We start from the raw sequence: 25,826 nt of genomic DNA on the forward strand, positions 1-25,826 counted from the left end.
TGATTTGGGTTCGAAAAATTGCATTTCACTGTCACGTTAGCAGTGCCTTTGACCAGTTTGCAATGCTTTCATGCTCCCATTTGTGTTCCTAGCGGTTAATGTTGCCAAATGGTCTTCAAAAGAGGTTCGATAGCACACTGATATGAAAGTATAATAGCGCGTTCGTAACTGAGAAAGAGTTTTGTAGCTTGACTTAGGGTTGCAATATCTGCCGGTGCCGGAGCGCAACCGCATTTTACGATTTCGGTTGAAGGCAGACCAGCATCGATCTCTTGCAAGTCAACTTTTGAAGAGATATCTTTTCTCTAAACATCTGAAAATTGCCTGGAACGATATTTCGTTCAAGGAATCTGAATATGGCAAACCGAGCACAGTAAGCCTCTAACTTCATATCGTTTCCCGTACCACAGTGAAAGTACTCATCATTTGAAAGGCCATGGAGGTTGGAGAGAATGTAGATTTCAATGTATCGCATCATGGAGAATGGGTTGTTATTGGTTTATGCTCAAACGGTACGATTGGCGTCGACGTGACCAGAAACGAAACACCGCACGAAAGCGTAGACGCCTTTATCGACTGTTTTGCTGATCAGGTTAGAGTTACCCCTTAAGAATATTCCATATTGTTCCCCCCTTGATATCAACTAAATCCCATTCTATTTCAGCTCGCGGAAGATGAATTGGTTAAGCTACACAGTGCCAAAAACGAGAACCAAAAGCTTCAGTTGTTTTACGAAATTTGGTGCCTGAAGGAAAGCTATATCAAAGCTCTAGGAGTTGGACTGCACAAAGATTTAAAGTTTGTTAATTTTATGTCAAACAAGGTACACATTTTGAACTGTTGAAAGAGGCCATTGCTATGCTACTTACCATAGACTTCCATCTTAAAAGAATGCCGGAAATGATGGACAAAATGTCGTTGTACAGGACTCAAAGGAACCGGAAAACGACAAGACATTTGTATTCAATCTCTCATATATCGATCAAGAGCATCCTGTTGCGATTTGCACAAACGCTAAACTACAAGGATCTGAAAAAATACTGTCATCTTCCAGCTTAAAGATGGGACAAGAAAAGCATGACATAGAGAAGAATGGTTCACAATTTGATGTTATCACTTTTAGTGACATGGTACAATTCGCTGGCAACCAAAAATAAAGAAAAAGATAACATATGAAAAATGCAAATCCAGCTCCACTGTATTGTCAATATGTACAAAGGGTTAAAATCGAAGTGCGCTGAAATCAGCTTTCGACCTTGAAGAAACAGGACGGTTGTAGTAAAGGCTAGTGAGGTTTTCAAAAAATCATTTGATGGGTTTTGGGGTTTGGGAGGATGACTTCGAATTACCCGAGTCTAGAATTCTATTCGCTATGTCGATTGGTTTTTCGTCTGAAATGGAAGCAGGTAGTCCAGTGTAGATGGATTCTTCAGGCATGATAATAGAGCGATTTCTAAAAATTGCGCCAATTGAATCAACCCAAAGCTTTCGTCGTTGTATTGCCCAACTTCCCCCTTCTGGCAGGTTTTTCATAGCTGTAGTGAGTTTGCGCTTCGATTTTGATTTCTGCGCGCGCTGTATATAATAACTACGTTAAACCCGAAGACTTAATGATAAAATGTCCAAGAAAAGAGAAAAAACGTACGTGATGCTTGACATAAATTTGATCAACTTGAGAATCGAGCATGTCCAAAACTTGCTGATATTGTTCAAATTGGAGTTGTTTCTCCACTACAGCTGCAAGTCGAGCTTTTCGTTCATTATTTAATTTCAGCTGCTCCTTGAGTTCTCGTGAAAGCTTACGAAGCTCAGCACAAACTTCGTCGTCCTCACGGTTTGACAAATCAAACTAGATGTAGCCCAAAATATGCGTGTAAGTGCTATATGTAGTTATGATCAATTATATCATCGATTGACTAACCTCATCATCACCAAGCAGTCCAATATATCGTAATTCTCGTTGTAGCTTCTCTTCAAATTGTGTAAGTTCTTCTGGTTGGTGTTCTGTAATATCAGACCAACTTTCTCCATCTAAGTCATCGATATTGTCAAAGGTGTCATTTTGTCCTCCTTCAGTGCTGCTATCATCCACCTCTGCAGACTCCAATGTGTCTGGCGCTGGATCTTCCTTTATCATACTGCTGATCAGTCGCTCGGTTAATGCTCCGCAGCTTAGATCTTCGAATAACAGTTGCTGGTCTGTCAGAGATTTCTCTGGGTATATATAATGGAACTGTTCATTTCTGTCCAAATGAAGATCGCGAATATTATGCCGTGACGGTGAGAAATAAGCGGGTGAACGAGGTGAATTGAGCGATGGGACTAAGGACTGTTCATTCTCTACCCAAGTTTCAAGATAATGGCGACCAAGTGGAGGTATAACATGAAAATCAGGGTCATCCTCCTACCATTCGCAAGTTAGTTGCAAGAATGCTTCCCAAACAAAGACAGGAAAAGCATGATTATCATACCTTTGCCATTAAAAATCTGCGGTCCTCCTCTGTCAATGGGTTGAAATATCCCTCAACCGCCGCCCAAAAGTTTTGTATTGGTACTTGGTCTTTTGCTTTGACTCTGACGAAATCGGGCTCAGAGTACTTTGGTTTTCCGCTTTCTTTCTTTCGCATTTTTTGCAAGTAATTGGGATCAGCATCCAATCTGTGTGCATTGACTGGCGCTGATTGTGCTCGCTCTTGAACTTTGACAGGTGGTGTTCCTCTTCCTGGAGTAGATACAATAGACTTGGCAATATTGTTTTCATGAACACTTGCCGATGCCGAACGATGCTCCTTCAGTTCAGATGTCTTGTGAATTTAAGATCGTTAGTGCAAAAGTCGTCATATAGCGATGATAATTTAATAATTCGTACTGACCCTTTCTGCATTTTTTAATAATGTTGACGATAGTAGACTTTGTGATGGAGAGTTTTCTCGTTGAGATTTCGCTCTTGATAATCCGTGTATCTTATCTACAAATGATAAGACGTTAAACACCCACTTGTCAAGAATAACATGTGATGTGTTGAGTAATTCATACCATCTGCCCCTGCACTATCTTCATTCCATTTCCGCTTCTTGCTGGGAGAGGATAGATTTGGTGAATTTGGCGACTCTTCCTTTATATCATGTCCTACGATGTAAAATAAAATTATGTCAGAAGAACTGGTAAACACAAAATGAGTGTAATGAAGATCGTCCTGTTCTTACCTGTACTCTCTTTCTTGATATCAATTTCATCTTCTGAGTATGATTCTTGGTTTTTGCTATGTCCAGCGTCGCTATCTACTGATAGTAGCAATGAGTTATATATCCCGAACAATCAGTGTGTTAGCGTATGTTACCTTCATCAGTACTTGCGGACTTCTCCCTATCGCCAGTACTTTTCTCTCTGGCTAGTGAGGAGCTTCGGATTTGATTCGGAAGGCGCTTTTTATTTCCCTTATCTTGTTCTTGTTCAGTTGAAGAGTCTCTACGTGTTTCTCGATCCCGATCGCGATCCTGTCTGACTTTATCCGATTCACTGCCTTTGGATCTTGCATGACGATCTGCCATATGTTTACCTTTAGACTGCTTTCCACCTTTCCTGGCTCTAGTCGACTTTTCAATAGCATGGAGATCCGATCGCAATTGTTTGATTCGTGCTTCGGATGTGGGTAGCAGTCGTTCTAATTCTAACTTAATCTTTTGCAGTTCTTTTGCAGAAGGTATGGTGCTGGAGACTGAATTAGCATTGCGCGATATTGCCAGTTGGTGAACACTTGGTGCAGCTGATTTAACCGCAGTAATCGGTGATGTATATTGAGTGAAGGCAATCCTAGATGGATGCTCTTCTGGCATGTCAATGGAGAAAAATACTGGAGGTCAGTTGTGCTGTGATCGGCCAAATTTGAGCCTCTCAGGTAGAAAAATTTCCCACTCAAATAAATTTTTTGCCATACTTCTTCACTATTCTCCATTTCAGACATGGCAAATGCGACTCTAGAATTCGCTTTTTCCATGGTCGGGCTGGTATTCTGGTCTTTCCAGCTAGCTCCTCAAGGTGAACTTTTTGTATTGGAAGACTTCAAATTAAAGATGGACAGATTGACTTAACCCCCATACCCTTCGTACTCTTAGTTTGGAAAAACTGGAAGTTGAAAAGCACTGAAGGCCTCTCTACACCTATGATGATCATATGGGCGCTCTCAGGAATATTTCTCGGAAACTATAATATTGGAGCCAATCTTGCAGTTCCATTGTGGATACAGCCGCAAATTTTTGCTGTGATAGCCTACATATGTGCCTTGCAGACAATGTACTATCAGCGCAAGTGGTCCAGTACACTTTCTCTCTTTGTCCTCTTTGTAATATGTGTAATATCAGGTGCTATAGAGTACGGTCTGGTTACAGCTTTCCGAGTAAGTTATACATCATGGCATTTTCAATGCGGCATCCTTGTCCTTGGTATAATACGTATTAATGACAGGTCATAGGTTGCTCAAGATCGACAGGTTGACTGGGTTCACTGGTTTTTTGGTGTCATCCCAGTGGTGCTTATCATTATCGGATTTCTACCTCAATACTGGGATATATTCGTGGAAAAGAGGGTCCATGGTGTTTCGCATCTATTTCTCGCAATGGACTTTCTCGGTAGCATTTTCTCAATACTTTCTCTAGGCAAGTATCAAATTTTGTTTCGTCTTTACAGGTCAGAGATTTAAGTATCCTATTTTTTTCTTTTTACAGCTTTTCGAGATACCTTTGATGCTCTGGATGCCGTTAACTACGTTGCAGTTGCCGTTCTCGACCTGGGCATATTTTCGTTGTACTACATCTTCGAGTGGTATCATAAACGAAAGGATAGAAAGGCAAGCGAGATTGACGTAGAAAAAGGTACAGATTCCACCGTTGTTGATACCGAGACTGAGGCAAACCTCCCTGGGTCATCAGCCGATGTCGCAAGTACGCTATGAATGCCATTGCGTATAATGTAAGGTGTTGCATACCTGCACTTTTCAATATCTCATAGAACATGAACCTCCATCGCATAGAATGTACTATATCGCCATATATTCGCTTTCTTAGTAACTATGATAGCGAACTTCTAGCCTTACTACTAATCAGCGCTTAACACAGACCACAACTATAATAAACACTTTTGTTGTATTCTAGATGATTTTTATTGACATTACAGACGCAGAGTCATTACTCATTAAGTTTCAAAGTTTAATGACGGCGAGATTCGGCAATAACGTTGGTAAGTTCCTCAACCTTTGCCTTAGCACGAACAAATGTACCAAGCTACATGTCACAGAAAGTTGGTTAGGTCAATTTCTGAAATTGTTGGCTGGAATATATCGTTAGAACTTACTCTCTTCTTGCAAAGCTTCTTGGCACGCTTGTCCTTGGAGTTCTTGATCAATTCCATGATACGACGCTCATAAGGAGCAAAGCCAGTAACTTCGCGGACGAGGTCACGAACGAACTTAGTGCGCTTGCTTTGGACCTATATGGACAAATGTCATAAGTATTGCGTTTGGATAAAGGTGAAATTGACAACTGAAGAATTGTAAATGCTGCGCGTGTTGACAGTCGATTTGCGACCAGACGTCTCGATGCTGCTAGTTACAGTCCGAGTTTGAACTGCAGTGGCCGGGATTTGGCTGACTTTTGTAATGTGGCATTCCATTGAATGTCAAATTCTACTGTCAAATGTCATTCCATGGAACTATTGGTCGGGAAGTGTTCGAATGAATACTTGATGGATGGATGCATCCACGGATGTTCGGATATCGATGGTAAATGTGCTGCAAAGTAATCGATCATCGTAGTTGCAAGATATCTTCGGTCGGATATGAATGAATTCCGGAAGGAGAGCATAAAATGTAGCTAATTTAGAAATAAAATTTGATACGTACACCCTTCTTGTATGAAGGAGTGACCTTGAGCTCACGACGAGCGGTGATGTGGCCCTTGTTCAGACCCGTTGCAATGCCAGTAGCCATTGTTGAAAGAGAGTGCGAGAAAGAAAGAGCAAGGAACCTTTAGCGGACTTGCAATAGAAGTACGCATACGATTTCCATCCACACTCCTCCTGACAGCTATTTCAAAATATGGGGTATCGTACTGGGCATACTTTTTAAAACAGAAACGACGTTTATGTTTGCAAACGATAGCTATGTTCAAGTAGCTCGCCATGGCCATACAAAGCTCGAAAACGAATATACTAGTTTTTTTGATCGCGAAAGAACGAGGATGCTATATATTTCGGATGGATATAAAAACGACCGTTTTCCACAGGCAATCAACATGATATATAGGTGGGAGTTTCTGGAAGTTGATACTATTCAACACGCCCAGTTACAGATCTATTTTCATACGGCATAAAAATGGTAGCCCGTGGAACCTATTTCTTTGCTGATTGAAGTGCTATAATCCTTAGTTACTACCGTATACTTCCGGTCTGTGAACAGTGCCCCAACATATTGCTTTATCAATACCGCAGATAAGTCATAGGTCCACAATAAAGCTAGATAAAGCCAGCTTGCTACCTTAACCATATCGCTTGATTACAACGTTTTCTGGACTGTTCACTCAGTCAGAGATCACACTGCAACACAGTGGGTAAAAGGATTTTCGCTATGTTGTCTTCCTTCGTTTTCGTTTCCCCTCATCGACATATTCCCATTTCAATAGTGTTGGTAGTAGATAACCAAAAGAATGTGCATATTTTTTATTGTTGTCGTGTGTATGAATCATATTATTGACACATTTATCCAACCTATGCCAACTCATATTGGAATACACTTAATGACGGCGAGATTCGGCAATGACGTTGGTGAGTTCCTCAACCTTTGCCTTAGCACGAACGAATGTTCCGAGCTAAATGAAAAGTGTAAGGGTTAAAAACGAGCTGGGTAAGTAACCCGGTCACAAAGTAGACACTTACTCTCTTCTTGCAGAGCTTCTTGGCGCGCTTGTCCTTGGAGTTCTTGATCAATTCCATGATACGACGCTCATAAGGAGCAAAGCCAGTAACTTCGCGGACGAGATCACGAACGAACTTGGTGCGCTTGCTTTGGATCTATACAGAAAGACGATAGAAGGTAAGTTTGATGTTTGATGCAATGTGACATTTCTAGTAAGTAAGGTTCTTTGTCGTCAAATAGTCGAAAGTGGGATCTGCGTCAGGGCATTTTACATGAGATTTCAGTTGCCGGCTTCAATAGTTGCTCACTCACAAAATTGCGGCAAAGATGCTAATTTTGCAAATTGAGCTGCCATTATTGATTGCAGCCGTGTTGAATGTGGCGAATGTTGCAAAATTTGTGTAAAGTCGCAAATTGTCTTTGATGGATGGACGTGTTCGCTTGATGTAGACTACAACAGATTATATGTTGATGATATTGCCGTTGGTTTCGTTGATCGAAGATGTATCTATCATCCATCCATCCATCCATCCAATCGAAGAAAAGAGTAGAATGATACGTACACCCTTCTTGTAGGAAGGAGTAACCTTGAGCTCACGACGAGCGGTGATGTGTCCCTTATTCAAACCGGTAGCGAGTCCAGAAGCCATTATAGGGTGAAAAAGAAGGTATTCAATAATGGATTGCCTAAGTGATTTTACACTCGCACTGGCAGCCAGCTAGGTGATGTCAGAGAAATTTTCCACCGCCTTCAAAATTTTATTTTGCTCCGCAAAATCAGGGCTATTGGCCTCATCCTGCGGGGATTGACCCAATCATCAATGGAACTAGCAAAGACCATGCCATTAGTGTAACAACAGATGCTTTTGATTCTGCGGATAGACATTTTCAGAAAATGGATATGAGCCTGCCATCAAACAATCATAAGCCTATTACTCACGGTTTAATCGAAGAATGTCAGTTGATATGCCTTCTTAATTATTGCCCCGCTCCAATAGTGGTGTGGTTCAATGTAGCCAGCTGTAACCCAAGCGGCAAATCCTACAATTACAAGTGTCGAATCGTGAAGATACAAAAAATATGATGCTAGTATTTTATTAATTTACTACTTTCTAGCAACAAGAGCTTGAAGCACGCCTTCCTTGGCTATCTTCGCATTATTTCTGTCGTTTTGTACATTTGCATCCTCATCGTAGAGTTTTACTTGATCATCGAGAATACGTCCCAAATAAATGAATTTTAAATAGTGGGAGTCACGCGCAAATGCGAGGCTAGGATGTGCCATGAGTCGTAACCTTAGTTTTCCGATAGTCTCAGATCCATCGGTTGCGATTTTAATGTTAATGTCCAGAGATGTTGATAGCCGGATAGTTATTGGGTATGATCCGCTATCAATGTTCGACTTTTCTTCTGTAGTTGACGATACAACACTATGCACCACGGATTTATCGTCGTTAGTTTGTGGTGGAGAATATGGAATGTGCGTGTAAAGCGATGTTGATGTTGATGCCATGTCTGTGACAGGGTCAGCTCCACCAGATGATAGATTCGTTGGATCCACTAGGCAATATACGGGTACAACATAGCGGTTTCCCAGTTCTGTTGCACACATGACAAGATTAGCTGGCTATAACAATTACTCAAACAAAGGTCTTTGATCTGTACCATCGTAGCAGCCATCGGCTAAATTTCCAGTAGGGAGAGTTACTCCGGCAGCGTCTAAAATGGACTGTGCTAAAGCTAGATCGCTTTCAGATACTGCTGCATGTATGGCCTGCCAAACCTCTGGTCTCCCCTAATTAAAGTATTAAAATCCAACTTCATATCCATATTATGCTCGGAGTACCATAACTGAGAGCTTTACCTCATAGCTTGGAGCGGTATCCCAGAATGTATCCCTTTGCCTTTGCAGTTCAGCTGCCGTAATAGGTGAATCTGCTGTCCATCGAATACCCTTTCGCTTTAATGGTTTATTACCTAAGGCCGTAAAGTTAGCTTTTTCGGGGCCAGAAATACTTTCTCATTCAGTATGCATGTATCTCTTCTCAGAACGAGAATCTTCTATAGTCTTTCTCTTCTGTAGAGGTATCCACTTACCACCTCGTAGATTGGAAGGTCTGAAAGTCTGTCCGTCGTTATCAGAGTTCGCCTCGGCTGATGAGCAACATCCCATGGTAACCGGTGTTAAGTATCCGCTGGTTGGCTTCGCATCGAACGCACCGATAACGTGATGTCATATATCGGAGTTGCATTTATGGTAACCATTATAACGCGAATATGCCTATGCACAACAGCATAAATCCATTCTAAAATTTGTGATATAGGATCATAAAGATGGTATATTTTGCTTGTATAAAAAAAATTATGTTAATTATCAGGGGAAAGGACGGGGGATGATAATGAGATTTTTCATGCAGTGAATGTCAGCCAAAGATCTCGACCAGCATTTCCGTTGACTGCCTTTTGGTATTATGCACGTGACTTGACAATTTCTTCAAAAAAAAAGGTAGTGAACATATGTGAGTCCTTTGGTACAATGGGCACAGAGACAAAGAAAGGGGAAGCTGAGGCTAAGGACTTTAAGCCTTACCTCACAAGCCAAGATGTCAAAGCTGCATTAGAGCAAAGGCATGTTGATTTACTCTCTCAAAGTAAGCTCTCAAATTTGGTTGTATACCTCAATCAACCATGACACTAATTTGCGGCAATAGATCTGAATAACCTTCGAAAGCAGCTGTTTGCCGCTATCAGCAACGGTATCAACCCTATGGAGAAAAATACTCGGCCATTGATTGAATATTTACAAAGCTCGCAAGAAGGAGATGAATTATTCGCTGTTTGGGAGCTTCAAAATCAAGTATGTGTATGATCTCTCCTCCCTTGATTGTTCCACGAAATTGATTTTAACTACTAACCTTCCCTCAGAACAATGTGCAGGCTTTGGAGACAAGCATATTAGATGTTATAAAGCTATTTCTCGATCTATGCCATTCCCCAGTCATTCGGTCAAGTGGAGTGTCCTTGATCCGACGAATTTTACAGCAGCAATTGCGATACATTTATCGTAACCTGACAGCACCGCGCATCATGCTACAACATTCAACCCTTAGGCTACTTATATCGATGAACTCATTTAGTGCTTCAACCACGCGTGAAATGCTGGATACTTTCAATTTCCAGCTTAATGTAATATACGCTTTTGTAATGAGCACAGTATCTTCTATATTCTTACTTTGTGTGACTTGCAGGGATTTACCAACTTTTGTAATTATCGTCGTAAAGAAAGCAACAATGCAAATAGTTGGAAATATGGTAAGTGTTACCAAGGAATGTGCTAAAGCTAACTAAAATAATGCTAACCATCAATTTCAGATTTGCGAACGTCATATGTAGAGTTTGTTCTATCCTTTTTCAAGTACGGAGACGCGAGTGTTAAGAAAGACATTCTACAAGTTAAAGATCTAGTATCCCCCATTTTCAAAGGACTAGAGCGCGATGCATATCAGGTACCACAGCTTTTCGTTTCATTCAAGGTTAATGCGCGTGGACTGTATGCTAATCGCAATTTTTGCTAGCTCATGGAAATAATACTTTCAGTAATGTATGAAAATTTCATCATGGATCAAGATGTACCAAGAACCGTTAAAGTATCTCTATTCAACAACTATGTCCTCGACCAGGTATTAGTACAATCCGATGATTAAGGGCATTCTAGTCACATAATATTAACGCACCCACCAATCTTCAGCTGGCAAAAGTTTACGCTCGTCAGGATCCCGATGCATCGTCACCTACAGAAGCGGATATCCCAGCAAACCTCGTGCATCATTTTCTCATATCCATTTGCTGTACCCCGGGAGTTGGCGTTTGTTTTCATGATGCAGGATGGTATCCTCCCAGTATCCTGGACGGTGGCAAGAAAAGCGGAGGAGATGACATCAAGATCCGCAATAAGATGCTTGGTCACTTTGTCAAAGGGCTCCGAGTATCAGAGGATTTGAGACAACAAGAATTATTAGTGAAAGTCCTGAAAGCATGTCCAGAGCTGGTACAAGGGTAACTATGAGCTCTCTAAATCATTGATATTGAAGTGGAACTGGTATTAAGGAATCTTGTAGATACTGGCAGTCTACCTCGCTTACATTTGAGCCTCGGCTTTCTTCGAACTGGTTAGCGAACATGGCCGTTTTACAGAAAGTCCTGAGCTGCCCGCCACCGTCGCTCCTCCTTGGGAAATTGCAATTTTATCCGACAACTGCACCAAGTCATCTTGTCATAGCCGATAACATTCTACCGACTTGTATCAGTCGCACAGCCCTCAGTAAAGGTCTCCAACACTCTAGCGGTTTGGTTCGATACATGACTATCCTCACTTTGACTGCATCTATGAAAAAGCTCAGTCTCGTCACTTCCGACATCCAGAAAGTCATCGAAGCTTTTGATGTTGAAGAACCGAGTGCTCTCCCAAATCAACATACGGAAAAAATGCAGAAGGAACGAAATGCAGCTGCTCACAATTGGAAAAATTGTTTGCGAAAGGTTCAGGATGAACTCTGCCGTCGGTTACCTGGTGTCCAACTTCTTGCCACGCTCTATTCATCAGCCATTACCCCAGCTAAACCTGAATCTCAGGAAACAGGGGTTGACACTGCTGAGGAAAAAAACTTAATGCAAGACAGCATTCTGAGATTGATTATGCTATGTCAAAAGTGCCTTCCTGAAGTAATGGCTGAAGCAAAGTTCGATTTTAGTAACTTTATGCCTTCTGATTTGAGTGCTGTGAAACCTATGGCTCAAGTACATCTTTTGGAATTACTCATGACGCTTAATGATTTTCGATGGTCGAATAAGCCAGGTATGTACAGAATGGTGACAAATATTGCAGCTATCTCTGTATTAATCAATTTGGAATTATAGCGGGTTCTACCAAGTCACACTTACACGGGCTGTTGACTTTATTGTTGTCCACTCCAAACAAACATGTCGAAACATTGACTCGAAAGCTTCTTGTCAAAACGCTGTCTGACACCTTCATGTTTAACAATGACCTTCAAGAAATCGAACTCTGGTTGGACTCTTTACCACGAAATGAAGAAATAGAAGACGCCAAAATGGTGGAACATGAACTATCAGCGCATCAGGATATCATTTTGACATATCTCGACGACAGTATCAATAGATTCATGAAGTCCCAATATAAATATATGGATGCAGCCTTGGAAATCGTTCAAAAAACAAACACTTCAATCCTGGAAGCAGACGCTTCTGAAGACGATTCTTCTCTAAAGACTGCCCACAACATTGTTTCACAAGGTGCTGTATCAGAAGGCCAACCATTCAGTCCGCTGTTGATCACCATTATGGAGCAATTTGGATTTGTTAAGGAAGGAAAGGATGCTGTTGCGCGTTTTATCCACAATCTTTTTCTCAAGCTTGAGGGAAAGCAACTAGTACCAGGATATTTGCTGAATGCCTATGATCAATATCTTTCCAAGCATTTGGAGCAGAATATTCAATTGAACGATTTCAGATCTGCTACCGGATGGAACTCTCAGCATATGTTAGCGTCAATATCTGTCACTTTAAAAAGATCATCAGCAGTCCCAAGAGACACCAAACTTTCATCGGTGAAAACTAAGGCGCTCTCAAGTTTAGATTCATATGGTAAGTTTCCTGTGGTCATAAAGTTTATATCGGTTTGGTACTGAGCGACTCAATACCCTATGTGTATTTTAGAGAAACTGCTAGATGCACTCCCTAGCCTTCCAGTAGATTCCTTTTACCAACATTTCGATACTCTGTATCGGATTTGTGAACAGAATTCCAGAAGTGGACGCTATGCATCACTCACTACGTACATGGAGCAGCGTCACCCGGCTGTTGGAACCGTTTTTCAATACCATACCCTGTATAACTCAACTGATGCTGTTTATAAGCTACTACAGCAGCTTTCGTTTGAGTACCTGTTTCAAAATGTAGATACCAATGATATCTCGTCACCCCCTGTACTCTCCCTTCTTCTACAGTCGATTTCACGCTCGCATGGATACCAACTCGTTTCTGCTGCTCGTCGAATCCTGCTTCTCCTGACAAATTGTCAAAAGAATATCACTGATTTGACAGGCTGCGTAAAGTCATGCTTGACATTACTGGACAGTATTCTCACTAAAGCTAGGTCCGAAACTGATCGACGTTTAGTCAACTCTCTCATTCGAACGATATTTAAACATCCTGTTTTGGTGGATTCTTTCTTGGATGTGTCGAAGGAGAACAGTGGTTCAACCATCAGCGATGGTAAGTGAGATTCCCAACATGTATATCAAATGTCAATATGACATTGACGTTTGTATTTCTTTTCATTGCAGATATCCAAACGCTTGTTGTACACCATCTAATTAAAGCAGAAGACGTAAGAGAGGATACTATCGACACTAAAGAGCTCCAACTGCCTTACATAATACAAGTTACAACTTTTACCTTGGATATCCTAAATGAATGCCGAAGAAGCACGACTAGTAATGAATTACTTACAGATACGGTAAGTCATATATCCAGTTCTTCTGGCATTAACGACATCGCTTCAGTTTTGTTGACTATTATATCATTAGCTGGTACAACGAGTTCGCCTCTTCTGTAAGTTCTTGGGCAAGGATGATCTGCTTTCCATTGTCAAAGCTTTATTGGAATTATACCATTCCAAAGCTAAAAGCAAGACCGCAAAAAACGTTGTTTATCAACAGCAGTTCAGTAACCTGCTTACTACTACTGCAGTCGAACTTTGCAAGCGTCTTGACGACCTGAGCAGTTTCGAAGATGAACTACTGACGGCCCTGTTCGCCATGTGGCAGACACATCCAACGAAGGATCTTGACCATTTGATTGCAAATATCATGGAATGGGCCAGCATCCCACAGTTTGTAGACAACGCAAAAATCGACGTTGATATATTCAGAAGCAATGAAAAGAGGATATTCGTTCAGAAGCCGAAGTTCATAGCTGCTGACGCTGTCAATGTCATGTTGGAATCCATGAATGATGATCGATCAAGAATTTTGACCACTCTTCTCAGATATCGATCGGATTGTCGGTCAGCCTTCATGGGATACCTTGACAGACACGATATGCGCAAAACTGTAACACTGGGTCAGATGGCTCCGTTAATGCTATCTCTTCTGTCCGGAATGAAAGCATCTGATATCTCACAGTCTTCTGATGAGAAACAGCTCGCCCTCAGGAACAAAGCCATCAGGAATTTCCTCAAGATGTACGAACAACCATTGTTCAGCACTGTGTTTTCCACCAAAGCATCCATTGGCCATGATGATATCATACAGGCGAGCACTCTCCTTTGTGAAATAGCAAATACACAGTCCTTGCCTGATCTGCGCTCAACATTCTTAACCTGGTGTCGCAAACCCAATGTAGACATGATCAGTGGCAGTGTTACGCGTGTGTTCTCGCGATTGCTACAACTCTCTACAGTTGAAGAGGAGAAAGTCAGATTTGCAGCGATGTTCATCAACTTATTTGTATCTTGTCTAACCAAACCCGTGAAAAAAAGGTCGCTAGAGCGATTGTTTGACCTACGAGGTATTTTGTTCGAAGTTGAAAACAGTCTGTTCGACATCAAGGATGAGTTCCTTCCGGATCTTGATGCGGAAATCATCCAAGAATACGTACTTGCTGTTATATTGGATGAACTTGAAAACACGGCTTTGATTCGCTTCACCTCCATTCTGATTAATCTCATGAAAAGACAGGTAAATGAATTTCGGACTGCTTTAATACAATGAGAAATTTTAATTAACAAGAGTTTTGTATAGTACTCCCACGATGAGCCTGTCAGCACTTATCTTAGAAATGTTGTGGAGCACAGTGACTTCAAGAGACTGACTGCTAGTCACCCAGAAACGGCTGAAGACGATAATATTAAACAGCGCAATGCCATATGCTGGCTGGTACACTCACTGGTACAAGTCCGCCCATCCGCAATAGCACGCAATCCCGCATTGCTGGATCCTCTTCTTTGCAGCTATGGTGCAACAACCTCAGAAGCAGATCAGTTGATCTTGTCAGTTTTGCATATTTGCGAAAAGCATTCCAAACATTCTATTGCTGGAAAGGCTCTTCTTTGGGGACCAGGCTCGGATAAGACAAGACAATACCATGTAGAACGTGGATTGATGTACAATAATAGTGCGTCTATTAATGAAGCCGTCAGTCTCCTTGATCCATCTTTAATGGTGAATACCTGCAGCAACTTCCCTGTCGACCTACCATTGGAGCGCGAATTTAATATCTGGAACACCATGCGGGATATATCTCGCTCACAGACTACAACAGTCTACGATCCTGCATTCATCATGCCATTGCTTGCCACTATGCTGGTATCAGGAGCAGTTGATTGCCGAAAATTTGTGGAGTGCAATGCTGTCGGAATGATGCTAGTTTCACTATCATCAAATGTTAACGACGTTCGAAAAGTTGGTTATATGCTCCTGGACGATTTCTATGTATTACTGCAGGTATGCATCCCCACCATCGCAAAGCCTCTTGAATTTTATGTAACTAACAACTCCTTGTAGCATGCCAATTTCCGGGAGCAAAAGCAAATCATGCTTCTGTTGAACGCTGTCAAGAATGCTATTGCAGTGCGAAATGTGGATAACGATTTTAAACGCATACCGTACATCATCACTGCGTTCGCTTCCCAAGCAATATCCATATTGTTGTCTGCCGCTCACTTTATGTACCCTCGCGTGAACACCTTCCTTCTTCAAAGGCAGCTCATTGATATTGAGGTAAGCTGATGACAAGCAGCTTAAGCGCAATGTACAGCTGTTGACGTTCATGGACTAATTACTTTGCATTAGGATATTCCACTATTCTACAATCTTTTCAATACGTCCGCTGAAAACCATAAGAGGGATAGAGCTTGGATTTTACGACTTCTTGGAGTAGGCTTACACACTTTTGACGTAAGTTCATGTGTCATGTAGGTTTGCACATACCTCGCGTTACAGTTTCTGATCGAGTCAATCTTACATATAGGACCATCGCATTTACAAACGTCGTCATGTCTATGACCTCATAACAGCCTTCTTTGATTCAAAGTTGGCAGACATGGCATCCCAGCGACTTATTTTGGATGTGTTGTGGCAAGCAACATCCTCGCCATCCATCACCTTGGATCTGGCGCGAAATAGTGGGCTGCTTAGCTGGCTTCATCAGCTTGCTACTTCGCCGGCCATCAGTAGCGAAGAAATCCATGTTGTATGCTCCAAACTGCTGTTGAGAACGCTGCGATCAGCCCGAGCCAGCCGCAGTGGAAAGTGGTTCATTGCTGATATTCCACAAAGGCACATTGGCACCATTGCTATTGCTCTATTGAAGTCCAGCATTGCAGACGACCCAAGCGATACGGAATCAGCAGTAGTTTCTATCAGGAAGATTCTCTTCGTCTTGCAATTACTTCATGAGCTGGCACTACACTCTGGTGAAAATCATTTAACCAATCTGCTTATGGAGCGCATTGTTTCGCATTTACGATCTTGCGAAGGTTATCTTACAGTAACGACCGTTCCATCCCATTTCCAGCGCTTGGATATGCTTAAAACAGCGAAGCAAGAAATCGATATGAGAGCTAAACACAGTGGATCTACTGATCAGGATACATTGTACTCTCTTTATCAACTATCCGTTTTCTACCTACTGGAGTTGCAGACTCACCGCATCAGTCATGCTCAAGTCCACATGTCGGCTGGTGACAAAGACACGTTTAAATATTTGGCAGCTCGTGCAATTCCATTGGGATTTGGTGAAAAGGTATCTGATTGGATGACACAGTGTATCAATTTGTTGCCATAGATTGTTTCCATCAAATGTAAATAGACAATGTAATCGAAGACGTTCAGTTTTATAAAATGAGGAACAAATTTAGATGAATCTCTTTGTGTAGCAGCAGGGCTTGAAGTGCAGATGATGGTGTTTCATTGCGTACAGGATAGTAATCATACAAATCGACAAATTTAATATGTTCCCAAATTTCCAAGACATGTCGACTCAATTATTGTTGAACATTACAAGAGTTTTAATATACTTCTCATCTGCCTGTGCGACAGCACTACCGCCACCATGTCTGGCAATTCAAAATGGAAGCAAAAACGCGTGTAGGAGTTTTAAATTTCAAAATTTTGGGAGGGACGTGATTCGCGTTCCAGGCCAGCAAACTACAAAACATCTCTTGTACGGTAATGCTCTCACAGGCTGAAGGTAGCAGAAGCGTATTACGGGAACTTGATCGTCGTCGGTTTACCATAGGTTCGAACGATCCCAACGGCAATTCATACTTACAGCAACTCAATTCTCATACAATCAAGAAAGACAAGTTCGCTAGACCAATGAACGCCCAAAGATTTTCAATGGGTGGACCTGCCCTGAATGCGAACACCGTCCGCGAATCAGTTGGACCACAACGCCCTGTTCAATTTCGATCGGCTACTTCAGTTCATCAACAGAATTCAACTATGCAAGACGTTGTTATGACGGAACGTGGAACCGGTGCTCCAGTTCCCAATGGCAATGGTTTTGCTACTCCAAGGATGGCAAGGTAAATTCACGATATTTTATTTGTACACGCTTCGCAGTATTGGCTTACGGTTGAAATAAGGCGAATAAGCACCCTCAATCCTAGATCCTCCATTTATGCTGGTAACAGAGCCACCTCTATCGTCAAAAACACCGTTGGCCCTATACACCGAGATCCTCGCAATATCAAAGATAAGAGATATCAACAAGCAAGCATCAAAATTATTGTGGACTATCTCACAGAAGCTGGCTACGGTCACTCCAATATCAAAGCATCCCTTATGCAATTATCCGGCAAAGAGTTTCAAAATATTTTCAAGTTTTTGCACGGACGAATCGACCCATCATACCAATACGAAAAGAAGAGATTTGAAGACGAAGTGCCATCTATATTAAGAATGCTAAAGTAAGTCAAGCAAGCTGGCTTGTTGATATGCAATGTAGGTTTCTAAATGCTCACCACTTCTGATAGGTATCCAATGGTAGAACTCATAAATAGGAACGCCCTCAATTCGATCGCTGCTCCGTACACTTACCCTATGTTCATCGCGTTATTGAGATGGTTAACAGAAATTTGCCAGGTAACGTTGAAATTTCTCAAACATGCATGTTAAACTATGATTAACATGCTCCTTTCCAGATGTGGGACGATTTGCAAACGGCTGATCCATTCGAAGATCCAGAGGAAGAAGAATCCGACGATAGCATTTTCTTTCACTTCACAATCAGCACTTACAATGCGTTCCTACAAGGTTCAGACGATTTTTCTCAAATGGAGGATGAACTGGTAGCCATTTTCGGTATGCTGCAAAACTTATTTATCTTAGATGGTGCAAAGCAATACTATTTTCTAAACAATGTCATGTTACCAGATGATAAAAACAAAAGAAATCTTGAAATCGTCAACGAACTCACAGAGCAAAACGAACTCCTTGAGCAAGAATGTGAGGTGCTTCGTCAACAGCCAGTAAGTGGTTCATCTATTGACATTTTTGGCACATGGCGCGCATATCTGATTCGTTTCCTATTCTCGCAGTCAACTTTGCTTCAGCTAGAAAACTTCCGCAAAACCATGGAACGAGATATGCAAAAGCTTTTGGCATATGGTGAGGATATGCAGACAAAGATGGTAAAATATCTTGATGGCAATAAGATCATACAAGAAGAGATTCAGAAAAAAGGTTTGTATATAACCTTTCCATGACGCATTGATACAGGATACATTACTGATAAGTAACATTGCATTACAGCAAAAGAACTGGAGAAAAAAGAGCAACTTCGGCTGGAGTGGCAAGCAAGAGTTGATGCACAGAACGTATCTGCAGCTGAAGCTGATCGACTATCTAATGAGCATGTACAACTGGAAAAGCTCTATGAGCAAACCAGAATTAGATTGGACGAAATTCAAAAAATAATGTGGGAAAAAGAAGTTCAAGCAGAAAAGCTCCAAAGCATGGTATGAAAATCTCACATATGCGCTGTGTCTTTATGTCAACACGATCATTTATTTTCTTTGATTTTTTTAGCTTGACAAAACTATTCGTACATATAATGCTTTGGCATACAGTATAGGTCTTTTACCATCCTCTGCACCCAAAGCTAAAGGACACAATTTTGAGCTTGTATTCTATCCTAATGCCGATACTCCAGATAAGATGATATCTGTAGACCTTCGAAATTTCGTCAAGCCAGCCTTGCAACAGATAGAATTTGAAATGAAAGAACAGGAGAATAGTCTAAGAGAAGCCAACTTACAAATCCAGGAGAAGCTTGATGCCATAGTAGAACTGACTATCGACAAAAGCGATGAACTGAAGCTACTTCAACAGCGACTAAACCAGCGTAACGAAGAATATGAGCATGCAAAAGAGGTACCATAAATTGAATTCTGATGAATTATATGTTCACCAATGCTGACAAATATTACTTTTATTTATGACAGAACGCAAGGCAAGAAAATATCAAATATAATCAAGACGCAGAAGAGAGTGCCATCCATCTCAAGCAGATACGAGCAGATGCTAAGTCAGCTCTGCTTTCATGGCAGCAGAAAGAAAACAGATTGAGGATGGAGTAAGCTTCCTAACAATGTATAACAATGCAATATTGTCTCGATGGGATACTGATACTTTTGACAGGCATAATCAAGTGGTGCGCAAGAGTAACACCATCAAGGAAGAACTCAGTCATCAAATTTCCACTATGCTCAACGAGTTTGTCACTTTCAAAGCTCATATTGAGAAGCAACTAACTGACTTGAATCAGTTGGCAAAGGAGGAGTATGCTCTTGCTATGCAAAGCAGCGTATCTTGGGATGGAGCAACTGAGAATGATGACTCAATGGAAATTGACCTCTAATACCTATGTTTATGTAATTTTCTTACCATGTTTATACAAATCGTTCATTACTGTACCATACCAGAATTTTGTCCCCAAAGTTTGTGACTATGAAATTTCACGCGGAAATCTTCAATCGTTTTTTGGGTGGTTCTGGGATCCGGCAACGTTTCTTTGCTAAGATGGGCATTTTACAAACTGTATCTGAAGACAAGACTCTTCTTGCTGCTACAGTATGCTTCGGCGTAGTTGGAGCATTTTTTACAGCAGTAAAGGCATTTTCATTCTTTAAAATGATTTTGGATGTCTTGGTCGTGCCCGGTATCAGCGTAAGTGAATGCCTTTACCGAGATGTTAACAGAAACTGACCTCCTAACCCGTGTTCTATTGCTAGCTCTCTAAGTTTGGAGCTGGAAAAGGCTCATGGGCAGGTCAGTCCTACAATCAAACGTACCAATCGATCGATTTTGACAACTTGTTGTATTGACAATAATTATCGCTTTTCCGAAATGCACATTAACTAGTTATCACTGGAGCCTCTGACGGTATTGGCAAAGAATTTGCATCGCAACTCGCCAAGAAAAAGTTCAATCTTCTTCTCGTATCTCGCACTGAATCCAAGTTGCAAGCGCTTGCTAAGGAACTTGGTATGATATCGCGCCCAATGACATGTACCTAAATTAGCGAGAATACTAATACATCCAATGTTATCCCTACGCAGAACAAGCACATGGCGTCCAAACTAAGACTTATGCTATGGACTTTACCAGAGGCAACGAAAGCGATTATTCCAACCTGGGACAAATTATCAACACCATTGAAGTCGGCGTCCTCGGTATGTCAATGGTTTATTATAGTCACCATTGGTACTCACCGCAATTATCTCATCGTCTTTATGCTGTTTGTCTTTAGTTAATAACGTTGGCACCAATCACGATATCCCAACACCATTTGATGAAGAAAGCAACGAGACAATCGCTAACATCGTTGAAGTCAATATCAATGGAACTTTGAAGGTCAGCAAGCTTGTTATACCACAAATGAAAGCTAGGTAAGAAAGCTGGCTGATATTCATCAAGACGTATTTCAAAGGCTGATAATTTCATATAGACGTTCAGGATTAATTTTGAATCTTGGATCATTTTCTGGTCTTGTTGCCACTCCTTATCTCTCTGTTTACTCCGCCGGTAAGGCTTTCCTTTCCACTTGGTCTCAAGCGCTAGGTACTGAACTCGCTGGTGACGGAATTGTGGTTGAACACATCAACACCTACTTTGTGGTTTCTGCTATGAGCAAAATCAGAAGACCCACCTTCATGATCCCCATGCCCAAACCTTATGTTGCCAGTGTTCTCGCCAAGATTGGTGTTGCTGGTGGTTCCAGCGTTCCTTTCAGCTCCACTCCCTATCTTGGTCATGCACTTTTTGCTTGGGTTATCGAGAACTTGGCCACCACTGGCTTTGTTGTCAAGCAAAATTATGGTACTGTGTCGTCTTTGCTACGAGTAATTATCCCTATAGTACACTAACTGATCTAATTCTTCATTTAGCCATGCAAAAGGACATTCGCAGACGTGCCTTGCGAAAGCGCGAGAGAGAGGCTCAGCAAGGAAAGAAGACGGAATGATAGATTTTCCCCCCAACACACATAAGTTGTTTGTTAGACTTCCATTTAATCAAAATATCTAACAATGTTTTGGCGCATAAAATTGAAAATGGTATGAATATAAAATGATGAAGCATAGAAGAGTCATAAGAATAGCTGTGTAAACCAGTGATCAAACACTGCTACTTCGTCTTTTGGGTTCGTTTCGGTTTCTTTGTTTGGTTTCGTCTGGTATCGATTTCGTTTGATTTGGGTCTTTTTTCTTGTTTTTGGGTTTTTTTCTGGTGTTTTTGAATCTTTTACGAGTACTTTGAAAGGAAATGGAGCCTATCCGCGATGAAAATGGGCAAAGAAATGTTTGGCACGGTAAAATATACTGTAAGCTTTCAGATGGCGAGTGAAGACCGTCTTGAAGCCAGACACCTTCGGTAGGGGAGCGTTACTGTATTTTGATTCAGAGGTTAGAGCAGGGACATGACAACGGGTCGATGCTTGTGTCGAATGCGGTTCAACTTTGGTATCAATCGTTTGATCAGTTGCAGAGGAATCTTCGACATCCATGCTACATGCGGTATCAAATGATTCGCTGTGGTGCCGCTTGGATGGACGATGTTCGTTATGATAAGTTGGATCTAGAGCTGGGCTGTTGGAATTGTAAGATGAATCAGAGAGCATGTCAACACTGCTACGTTTCTTTCCACCACTCTTTCTCAAGAATGATGTGACCGAAGCGGAATCTTTAGTGCCGCTTTGACATTCAGGCGAGAATAAGCTTTCGGTAGGCGTACGAAGAATAACAGGCTTGTTGGTCTGTTCAGGAACGTTTGTATCCATAGCAGGAGACTCAATGGTTGAAATGTAATTGTAATCTTGAAACAGTTCATCGAATTCTGGTCGTAGCTCATCATCTATTCCAGCACATGTGCTGAGGCGAGGCGTCATCTTCAAGAATGCTTCGTCAACATTGAAAAGGTCATTATTAAAATCATTGGTAGGTACAAATGGGGGTTCCATCTTCAGTTCAACAACGTCACTCCACGATATATTCTTGAAGTAGGGATGGCTTTTGATTTCTTCAATGCCACAAGATCCGAGCCGAAAGAATTGATCTTTGGTGAGTAAGCCACTAAGGAAGTCGTCGGTATCCATGTCCAAGTATTCGGGAATAACTAACTCATCTTCCAGAATGCGATGATACATGAGGGACGTAGTCTGTGCGTAAAATGGCGTACAGCCGACTAGCATCTCATATAAAATCGTTCCCAAACTCCAATAATCGACGGTGAAAGAGTGTGGTTCGTTCAGAAGCATTTCTGGAGCCAAGTACTCAGCAGTTCCACAGAATGTGGCCGACATTGGCTGGCTAGCAAGTTCATCCAAAGTGAAAGACTTGCTTAAACCGAAATCGGTCAAAACAACGTGGCCGCTGGAGCTGAGGAGAATATTCTCTGGCTTCAAATCGCTGCAATTTTCTGTTATTCAACAAAAAGTACATTTCCATGTGATAGTTTTGTAATGTTCACCTACCGGTACATAATACCTCGGCGATGCAATTCTCCCAAACCTTCAACAATCTCGGCTGCATAGAAAAGTGTTCGCTCAGGCGAAAAGACACCTCGAAGACTCATTTGATTGGCAATATCGCCGCCATTATGATAATCCAGAACCAGAAACAAGTATAGCGGGTCCTGGAACGCATGATGCAGCTTGATCAAGAATGGGTGACTAAACATGGCCAATTCAACCAATATGTCTCGCTCTGAATGAGTATGCGCAATCTCTCTCAAAGTTAGAACAGTTTCTTTTGCAATCGCTTTCAAAGCAAATGTTTGCTTTTTTCGAGTATGGCGAACCAACAAAACCTATATAAAAATATGCAATAAGAAAGCCATTGTTAGTGAGCGGTTCATTTTCACAAGATATGACATGAGTAAATGGACACTTGCTTTTCCCATGCATCCTTTACCAAGAACTTTTAGCAGGTCGTATTCATCGATGACGCTCTTTCCTAACTCTTCAATTTGTTGGCTAAGGTCGCTGATAGTTGACATGTGGGAAAAAGACATATTGTCGAAGGCACCGTGCTGCTCATCGGTTGCTGAAACGTCAAGAGCATCGTTTTCTGTGCTATCGACATGTGAATAATTGCTTGATAAACCTGGGGAACCCAAAGAAAAGCTTGAAATATCTTCAAAGAGAGCATCCTCGGGCACAACAGCTTCCTCCTCAGAATTGTCTACATCGATAGGCAAAGGAGACTGCGGTTCTGGTACTGGTGAGCTCGCAGTGGTAGGTGTAAAAATGTCCTCTTCTCGTTGAGGAGAGAGGAAATCTCGTAAAATAGACGACCTGCCAATAACGCCATCCAAAAGACATCGTTGTAGATAATGCTCTGCCTTTTCTGCATTTGATTTCGCTGTAAACTGCGAAAGAGCATGTAACATACGACGAATTCCGGTTTGCGTTTGTCGGCTGACTGAAAACGTAACAAAGTGGGGAAAAGGAATTTTGACATCTCCATAAGTTTCTTTGATCTAATCAGTTGTGCTTTTAGTAACTTGGCCATGACGCGGTATGAAATCAATCAAAAAAGAAAAATCTTGTGTTTTTCAAGCCTACCTTGCACTGAAGTTCAACAAAGTCGGGCAGATAACGAAGTAGGGTTCGTGAACCAGTATGATCTCGCACGATGACGCTGAAAACCTAAGATAGCATCAAATTGTCAGTCGTAATTCTTACAGTAATACTCCCCAGGAAAAATGAAATAGCGCACCGAAAACATATTTTCACTGTCATCCTGGAAGCGTTGATCCTGGCAGCGGATACTGCCTATGGATTCCACCACATTGATCTGAGTTCTTATATTGACATTCATTTGAGGAGATAAAGGTTCTCAAACGTTGGGGAATGGGACGTTTGGGTAAGACGGTAGCTGGCAGTTGGAGTCTTGCAGTAACCGAGCACAGCGGAAAGTTGAAGTTCCGCGTGATAAGGCGAAAAAGGAGTGTATGGATGTTTAGAAACGGGGAAAAGGGAAGTTCAAGAACTATGAATGCACTTTAAGATGATCTCAGTGCCAATGCAACTATTCGTGCTTCCGCTTGAGAGCGGACAAGCGCGAATCCGGTCGTCGGTGAGGAGAGGCGGGAAAGAGGAGAGAAAGAGAAAATCGCTGGGAACTACCAACAATTATTCTGCTTGCCAAAATTTAGCCAGTGTCGCACAGCTTTCAGCCTTGCAATTTCAGCAACAGCGCCAAATCATACACAGGAATGGTTGCTTGCTTACCGAATTAGGTCGTGAAGATTGCACACAACCCAACAATAATCGAAAATGACTGTTGTACTTGCGGGATAATATGGGATTACTTTAGCCATGGTATCTCAAAAGCAATATTAAAAAGCCCCTCAAGGATGATAGGGCATGGTAAACCATGGTCCTGTAGCATGTGCAGAAGTTCCTGATCATGGCTAGTTTTTCCGTTCCCGATTTTATGGTGCCAAACAGAAAAGGTTGGTGTTATATCCATGCATTCAAATATAAGCACCTCAAATTACTTGATAGCTGACTTGAAGGTCAAAATATTTTTTTGTCATTGCAGTTGACTTGGGTATAGTCACTTGCGCTGCTTGTGAAATTGTTCGAGATGCTGGACAAATCTTTAAACAATACGCACTGGTCGGCATTTTATTTGGGAGGGCAAGCACTCTTTGTCAACTGACTTAAGCTATATGATGTCTGCTATAGTTGGACTATAGTCCCTACGGGAGCCGTCTATCCTTGTCGTGTTGGCGCTTAGTGTGTTGGTAGCAAGGAAAAACATCTATTTTAAGCTCTGATGTGGTCGAAACAAACGGGAAACATTTTAATCTAGAAAGATGCCTCTTGTACTCGTCGCTTTGGGAATCCTGATGAGCTGGCAAATTATGCAAGATGCCGATATAAGAGTCCAGCCAGTAATGAAAACGAATTCCAATTTGTGTGGCCGCTGACGGACATTGATTACCTTGGCCATGTCCTTCAATGATTAACCGCCTAGACCAGAGAGACTCTTGTGGTGGTTTATCTTCGATACATGAAGGTCAGTTTATCGATGTCACGGACAATACAAGGTATTACTAAGATTTTTCTTGCCTAAAGGATTACCTACAAGTAATCGACCTCTGCTGAGAATCAGTTGAGGATAAATATTGATGCTTTGCTCACCATAATAGCAGACTACTCAAACCTAGGAGTACCTGTAATGTTTCTATAAGACCTTTACCTGCTATTCCTACACATTTTTACAACTGTCTATCATATTTCGTTTATTGAGCTTTCGTGAATGGTGAGCGATCATGCAGGCTACTCTCAGTTTATGATTTCTAGTCAAACCTGCTAGATGAAAGTA

At 41.6% G+C, this 25,826-nt stretch overlaps 10 protein-coding genes across 10 annotated transcripts; 5 read left to right on the forward strand and 5 right to left on the reverse strand.

Moving 5' to 3' along the window:
* The first annotated feature begins 38 nt into the window (after positions 1-38).
* Positions 39-1,231, forward strand: K450DRAFT_225223 (uncharacterized protein). The gene is made up of 5 exons (XM_051586337.1): positions 39-124; positions 188-373; positions 434-592; positions 665-823; positions 891-1,231. The coding sequence occupies exons 1-5, from the start codon at positions 71-73 to the stop codon at positions 1,155-1,157; spliced, it is 825 nt and encodes a 274-aa protein (XP_051447871.1). The 5' UTR covers positions 39-70; the 3' UTR covers positions 1,158-1,231.
* On the reverse strand, positions 1,183-3,852 carry K450DRAFT_225226 (uncharacterized protein). Its single transcript, XM_051586338.1, has 8 exons — positions 3,341-3,852; positions 3,207-3,284; positions 3,037-3,129; positions 2,874-2,968; positions 2,472-2,804; positions 1,922-2,404; positions 1,646-1,849; positions 1,183-1,575 (listed from the first exon to the last, which is right to left on the reverse strand). Exons 1-8 carry the CDS (start codon positions 3,834-3,836, stop codon positions 1,306-1,308), a joined length of 2,052 nt encoding a protein of 683 aa, XP_051447872.1. The 5' UTR covers positions 3,837-3,852; the 3' UTR covers positions 1,183-1,305.
* Positions 3,853-3,944: 92 nt separating this feature from the next.
* Positions 3,945-5,123, forward strand: K450DRAFT_225229 (uncharacterized protein). Its single transcript, XM_051586339.1, has 4 exons — positions 3,945-4,038; positions 4,116-4,396; positions 4,472-4,655; positions 4,725-5,123. The coding sequence occupies exons 1-4, from the start codon at positions 3,963-3,965 to the stop codon at positions 4,949-4,951; spliced, it is 768 nt and encodes a 255-aa protein (XP_051447873.1). The 5' UTR covers positions 3,945-3,962; the 3' UTR covers positions 4,952-5,123.
* Position 5,124: 1 nt separating this feature from the next.
* Positions 5,125-6,013, reverse strand: K450DRAFT_225232 (uncharacterized protein). Its single transcript, XM_051586340.1, has 3 exons — positions 5,897-6,013; positions 5,350-5,484; positions 5,125-5,279 (listed from the first exon to the last, which is right to left on the reverse strand). The coding sequence occupies exons 1-3, from the start codon at positions 5,981-5,983 to the stop codon at positions 5,205-5,207; spliced, it is 297 nt and encodes a 98-aa protein (XP_051447874.1). The 5' UTR covers positions 5,984-6,013; the 3' UTR covers positions 5,125-5,204.
* Positions 6,014-6,561: 548 nt separating this feature from the next.
* On the reverse strand, positions 6,562-7,724 carry K450DRAFT_225242 (uncharacterized protein). The gene is made up of 3 exons (XM_051586341.1): positions 7,471-7,724; positions 6,928-7,062; positions 6,562-6,860 (listed from the first exon to the last, which is right to left on the reverse strand). Exons 1-3 carry the CDS (start codon positions 7,555-7,557, stop codon positions 6,786-6,788), a joined length of 297 nt encoding a protein of 98 aa, XP_051447875.1. The 5' UTR covers positions 7,558-7,724; the 3' UTR covers positions 6,562-6,785.
* A 244-nt stretch (positions 7,725-7,968) lies between these two features.
* Positions 7,969-9,127, reverse strand: K450DRAFT_225245 (uncharacterized protein). Its single transcript, XM_051586342.1, has 4 exons — positions 9,005-9,127; positions 8,772-8,884; positions 8,573-8,702; positions 7,969-8,506 (listed from the first exon to the last, which is right to left on the reverse strand). Exons 1-4 carry the CDS (start codon positions 9,078-9,080, stop codon positions 8,013-8,015), a joined length of 813 nt encoding a protein of 270 aa, XP_051447876.1. The 5' UTR covers positions 9,081-9,127; the 3' UTR covers positions 7,969-8,012.
* Positions 9,128-9,443: 316 nt separating this feature from the next.
* Positions 9,444-16,866, forward strand: K450DRAFT_277774 (uncharacterized protein; the record flags this gene model as incomplete). The annotated part of the gene is made up of 16 exons (XM_051593273.1): positions 9,444-9,558; positions 9,619-9,764; positions 9,833-10,093; positions 10,156-10,219; positions 10,280-10,413; positions 10,483-10,587; positions 10,656-10,963; positions 11,026-11,762; positions 11,825-12,571; positions 12,644-13,201; positions 13,273-13,445; positions 13,516-14,667; positions 14,731-15,432; positions 15,493-15,708; positions 15,781-15,885; positions 15,959-16,866. The coding sequence occupies 16 exons, from the start codon at positions 9,444-9,446 to the stop codon at positions 16,772-16,774; spliced, it is 6,339 nt and encodes a 2,112-aa protein (XP_051447877.1). The 3' UTR covers positions 16,775-16,866.
* A 283-nt stretch (positions 16,867-17,149) lies between these two features.
* On the forward strand, positions 17,150-19,972 carry K450DRAFT_225250 (uncharacterized protein). The gene is made up of 10 exons (XM_051586343.1): positions 17,150-17,516; positions 17,577-17,900; positions 17,967-18,075; positions 18,135-18,294; positions 18,367-18,461; positions 18,531-18,675; positions 18,745-18,950; positions 19,021-19,365; positions 19,437-19,567; positions 19,633-19,972. Exons 1-10 carry the CDS (start codon positions 17,161-17,163, stop codon positions 19,850-19,852), a joined length of 2,091 nt encoding a protein of 696 aa, XP_051447878.1. The 5' UTR covers positions 17,150-17,160; the 3' UTR covers positions 19,853-19,972.
* Positions 19,973-19,985: 13 nt separating this feature from the next.
* Positions 19,986-21,610, forward strand: K450DRAFT_225257 (uncharacterized protein). The gene is made up of 7 exons (XM_051586344.1): positions 19,986-20,160; positions 20,226-20,262; positions 20,356-20,478; positions 20,553-20,666; positions 20,744-20,882; positions 20,942-21,312; positions 21,381-21,610. The coding sequence occupies exons 1-7, from the start codon at positions 20,014-20,016 to the stop codon at positions 21,455-21,457; spliced, it is 1,008 nt and encodes a 335-aa protein (XP_051447879.1). The 5' UTR covers positions 19,986-20,013; the 3' UTR covers positions 21,458-21,610.
* Positions 21,562-24,403, reverse strand: K450DRAFT_225265 (uncharacterized protein). The gene is made up of 5 exons (XM_051586345.1): positions 24,210-24,403; positions 24,056-24,139; positions 23,383-23,970; positions 22,964-23,298; positions 21,562-22,898 (listed from the first exon to the last, which is right to left on the reverse strand). Exons 1-5 carry the CDS (start codon positions 24,309-24,311, stop codon positions 21,764-21,766), a joined length of 2,244 nt encoding a protein of 747 aa, XP_051447880.1. The 5' UTR covers positions 24,312-24,403; the 3' UTR covers positions 21,562-21,763.
* Positions 24,404-25,826: the final 1,423 nt, after the last annotated feature.

This window comes from Umbelopsis ramanniana (assembly GCF_025399195.1).
Source record: "Umbelopsis ramanniana AG unplaced genomic scaffold K450scaffold_7, whole genome shotgun sequence".
Classification (NCBI taxonomy): Eukaryota; Fungi; Mucoromycota; class Umbelopsidomycetes; order Umbelopsidales; family Umbelopsidaceae; genus Umbelopsis; species Umbelopsis ramanniana.

Coding starts and splice junctions, on each gene's coding strand:
- K450DRAFT_225223 (XM_051586337.1), top strand. CDS start 71: ATGCTCCCATTTGTGTTCCTAGCGGTTAATGTTGCCAAATGGTCTTCA. Junction 593..664: donor TCGACTGTTTTGCTGATCAG/GTTAGAGTTACC, acceptor ATTCTATTTCAG/CTCGCGGAAGATGAATTGGT. Junction 824..890: donor TTAATTTTATGTCAAACAAG/GTACACATTTTG, acceptor CCATCTTAAAAG/AATGCCGGAAATGATGGACA.
- K450DRAFT_225226 (XM_051586338.1), bottom strand. CDS start 3,836: ATGCCAGAAGAGCATCCATCTAGGATTGCCTTCACTCAATATACATCA. Junction 3,130..3,206: donor TATCAAGAAAGAGAGTACAG/GTAAGAACAGGA, acceptor TTTACATCGTAG/GACATGATATAAAGGAAGAG. Junction 2,405..2,471: donor GCAGATTTTTAATGGCAAAG/GTATGATAATCA, acceptor TGCGAATGGTAG/GAGGATGACCCTGATTTTCA.
- K450DRAFT_225229 (XM_051586339.1), top strand. CDS start 3,963: ATGGCAAATGCGACTCTAGAATTCGCTTTTTCCATGGTCGGGCTGGTA. Junction 4,397..4,471: donor GTCTGGTTACAGCTTTCCGA/GTAAGTTATACA, acceptor GACAGGTCATAG/GTTGCTCAAGATCGACAGGT. Junction 4,656..4,724: donor TTTCTCAATACTTTCTCTAG/GCAAGTATCAAA, acceptor TTCTTTTTACAG/CTTTTCGAGATACCTTTGAT.
- K450DRAFT_225232 (XM_051586340.1), bottom strand. CDS start 5,983: ATGGCTACTGGCATTGCAACGGGTCTGAACAAGGGCCACATCACCGCT. Junction 5,485..5,896: donor CTCCTTCATACAAGAAGGGT/GTACGTATCAAA, acceptor TTGTCCATATAG/GTCCAAAGCAAGCGCACTAA. Junction 5,280..5,349: donor AGAAGCTTTGCAAGAAGAGA/GTAAGTTCTAAC, acceptor TGTGACATGTAG/CTTGGTACATTTGTTCGTGC.
- K450DRAFT_225242 (XM_051586341.1), bottom strand. CDS start 7,557: ATGGCTTCTGGACTCGCTACCGGTTTGAATAAGGGACACATCACCGCT. Junction 7,063..7,470: donor CTCCTTCCTACAAGAAGGGT/GTACGTATCATT, acceptor CTTTCTGTATAG/ATCCAAAGCAAGCGCACCAA. Junction 6,861..6,927: donor AGAAGCTCTGCAAGAAGAGA/GTAAGTGTCTAC, acceptor CTTTTCATTTAG/CTCGGAACATTCGTTCGTGC.
- K450DRAFT_225245 (XM_051586342.1), bottom strand. CDS start 9,080: ATGGGATGTTGCTCATCAGCCGAGGCGAACTCTGATAACGACGGACAG. Junction 8,885..9,004: donor ACCTTCCAATCTACGAGGTG/GTAAGTGGATAC, acceptor TTACGGCCTTAG/GTAATAAACCATTAAAGCGA. Junction 8,703..8,771: donor ATACCGCTCCAAGCTATGAG/GTAAAGCTCTCA, acceptor TACTTTAATTAG/GGGAGACCAGAGGTTTGGCA.
- K450DRAFT_225250 (XM_051586343.1), top strand. CDS start 17,161: ATGCTCTCACAGGCTGAAGGTAGCAGAAGCGTATTACGGGAACTTGAT. Junction 17,517..17,576: donor GCTACTCCAAGGATGGCAAG/GTAAATTCACGA, acceptor GGTTGAAATAAG/GCGAATAAGCACCCTCAATC. Junction 17,901..17,966: donor TCTATATTAAGAATGCTAAA/GTAAGTCAAGCA, acceptor CACTTCTGATAG/GTATCCAATGGTAGAACTCA.
- K450DRAFT_225257 (XM_051586344.1), top strand. CDS start 20,014: ATGGGCATTTTACAAACTGTATCTGAAGACAAGACTCTTCTTGCTGCT. Junction 20,667..20,743: donor CATTGAAGTCGGCGTCCTCG/GTATGTCAATGG, acceptor GTTTGTCTTTAG/TTAATAACGTTGGCACCAAT. Junction 21,313..21,380: donor TGTTGTCAAGCAAAATTATG/GTACTGTGTCGT, acceptor TTCTTCATTTAG/CCATGCAAAAGGACATTCGC.
- K450DRAFT_225265 (XM_051586345.1), bottom strand. CDS start 24,311: ATGAATGTCAATATAAGAACTCAGATCAATGTGGTGGAATCCATAGGC. Junction 23,299..23,382: donor GTAAAGGATGCATGGGAAAA/GCAAGTGTCCAT, acceptor ATTTTTATATAG/GTTTTGTTGGTTCGCCATAC. Junction 22,899..22,963: donor CGCCGAGGTATTATGTACCG/GTAGGTGAACAT, acceptor AGAAAATTGCAG/CGATTTGAAGCCAGAGAATA.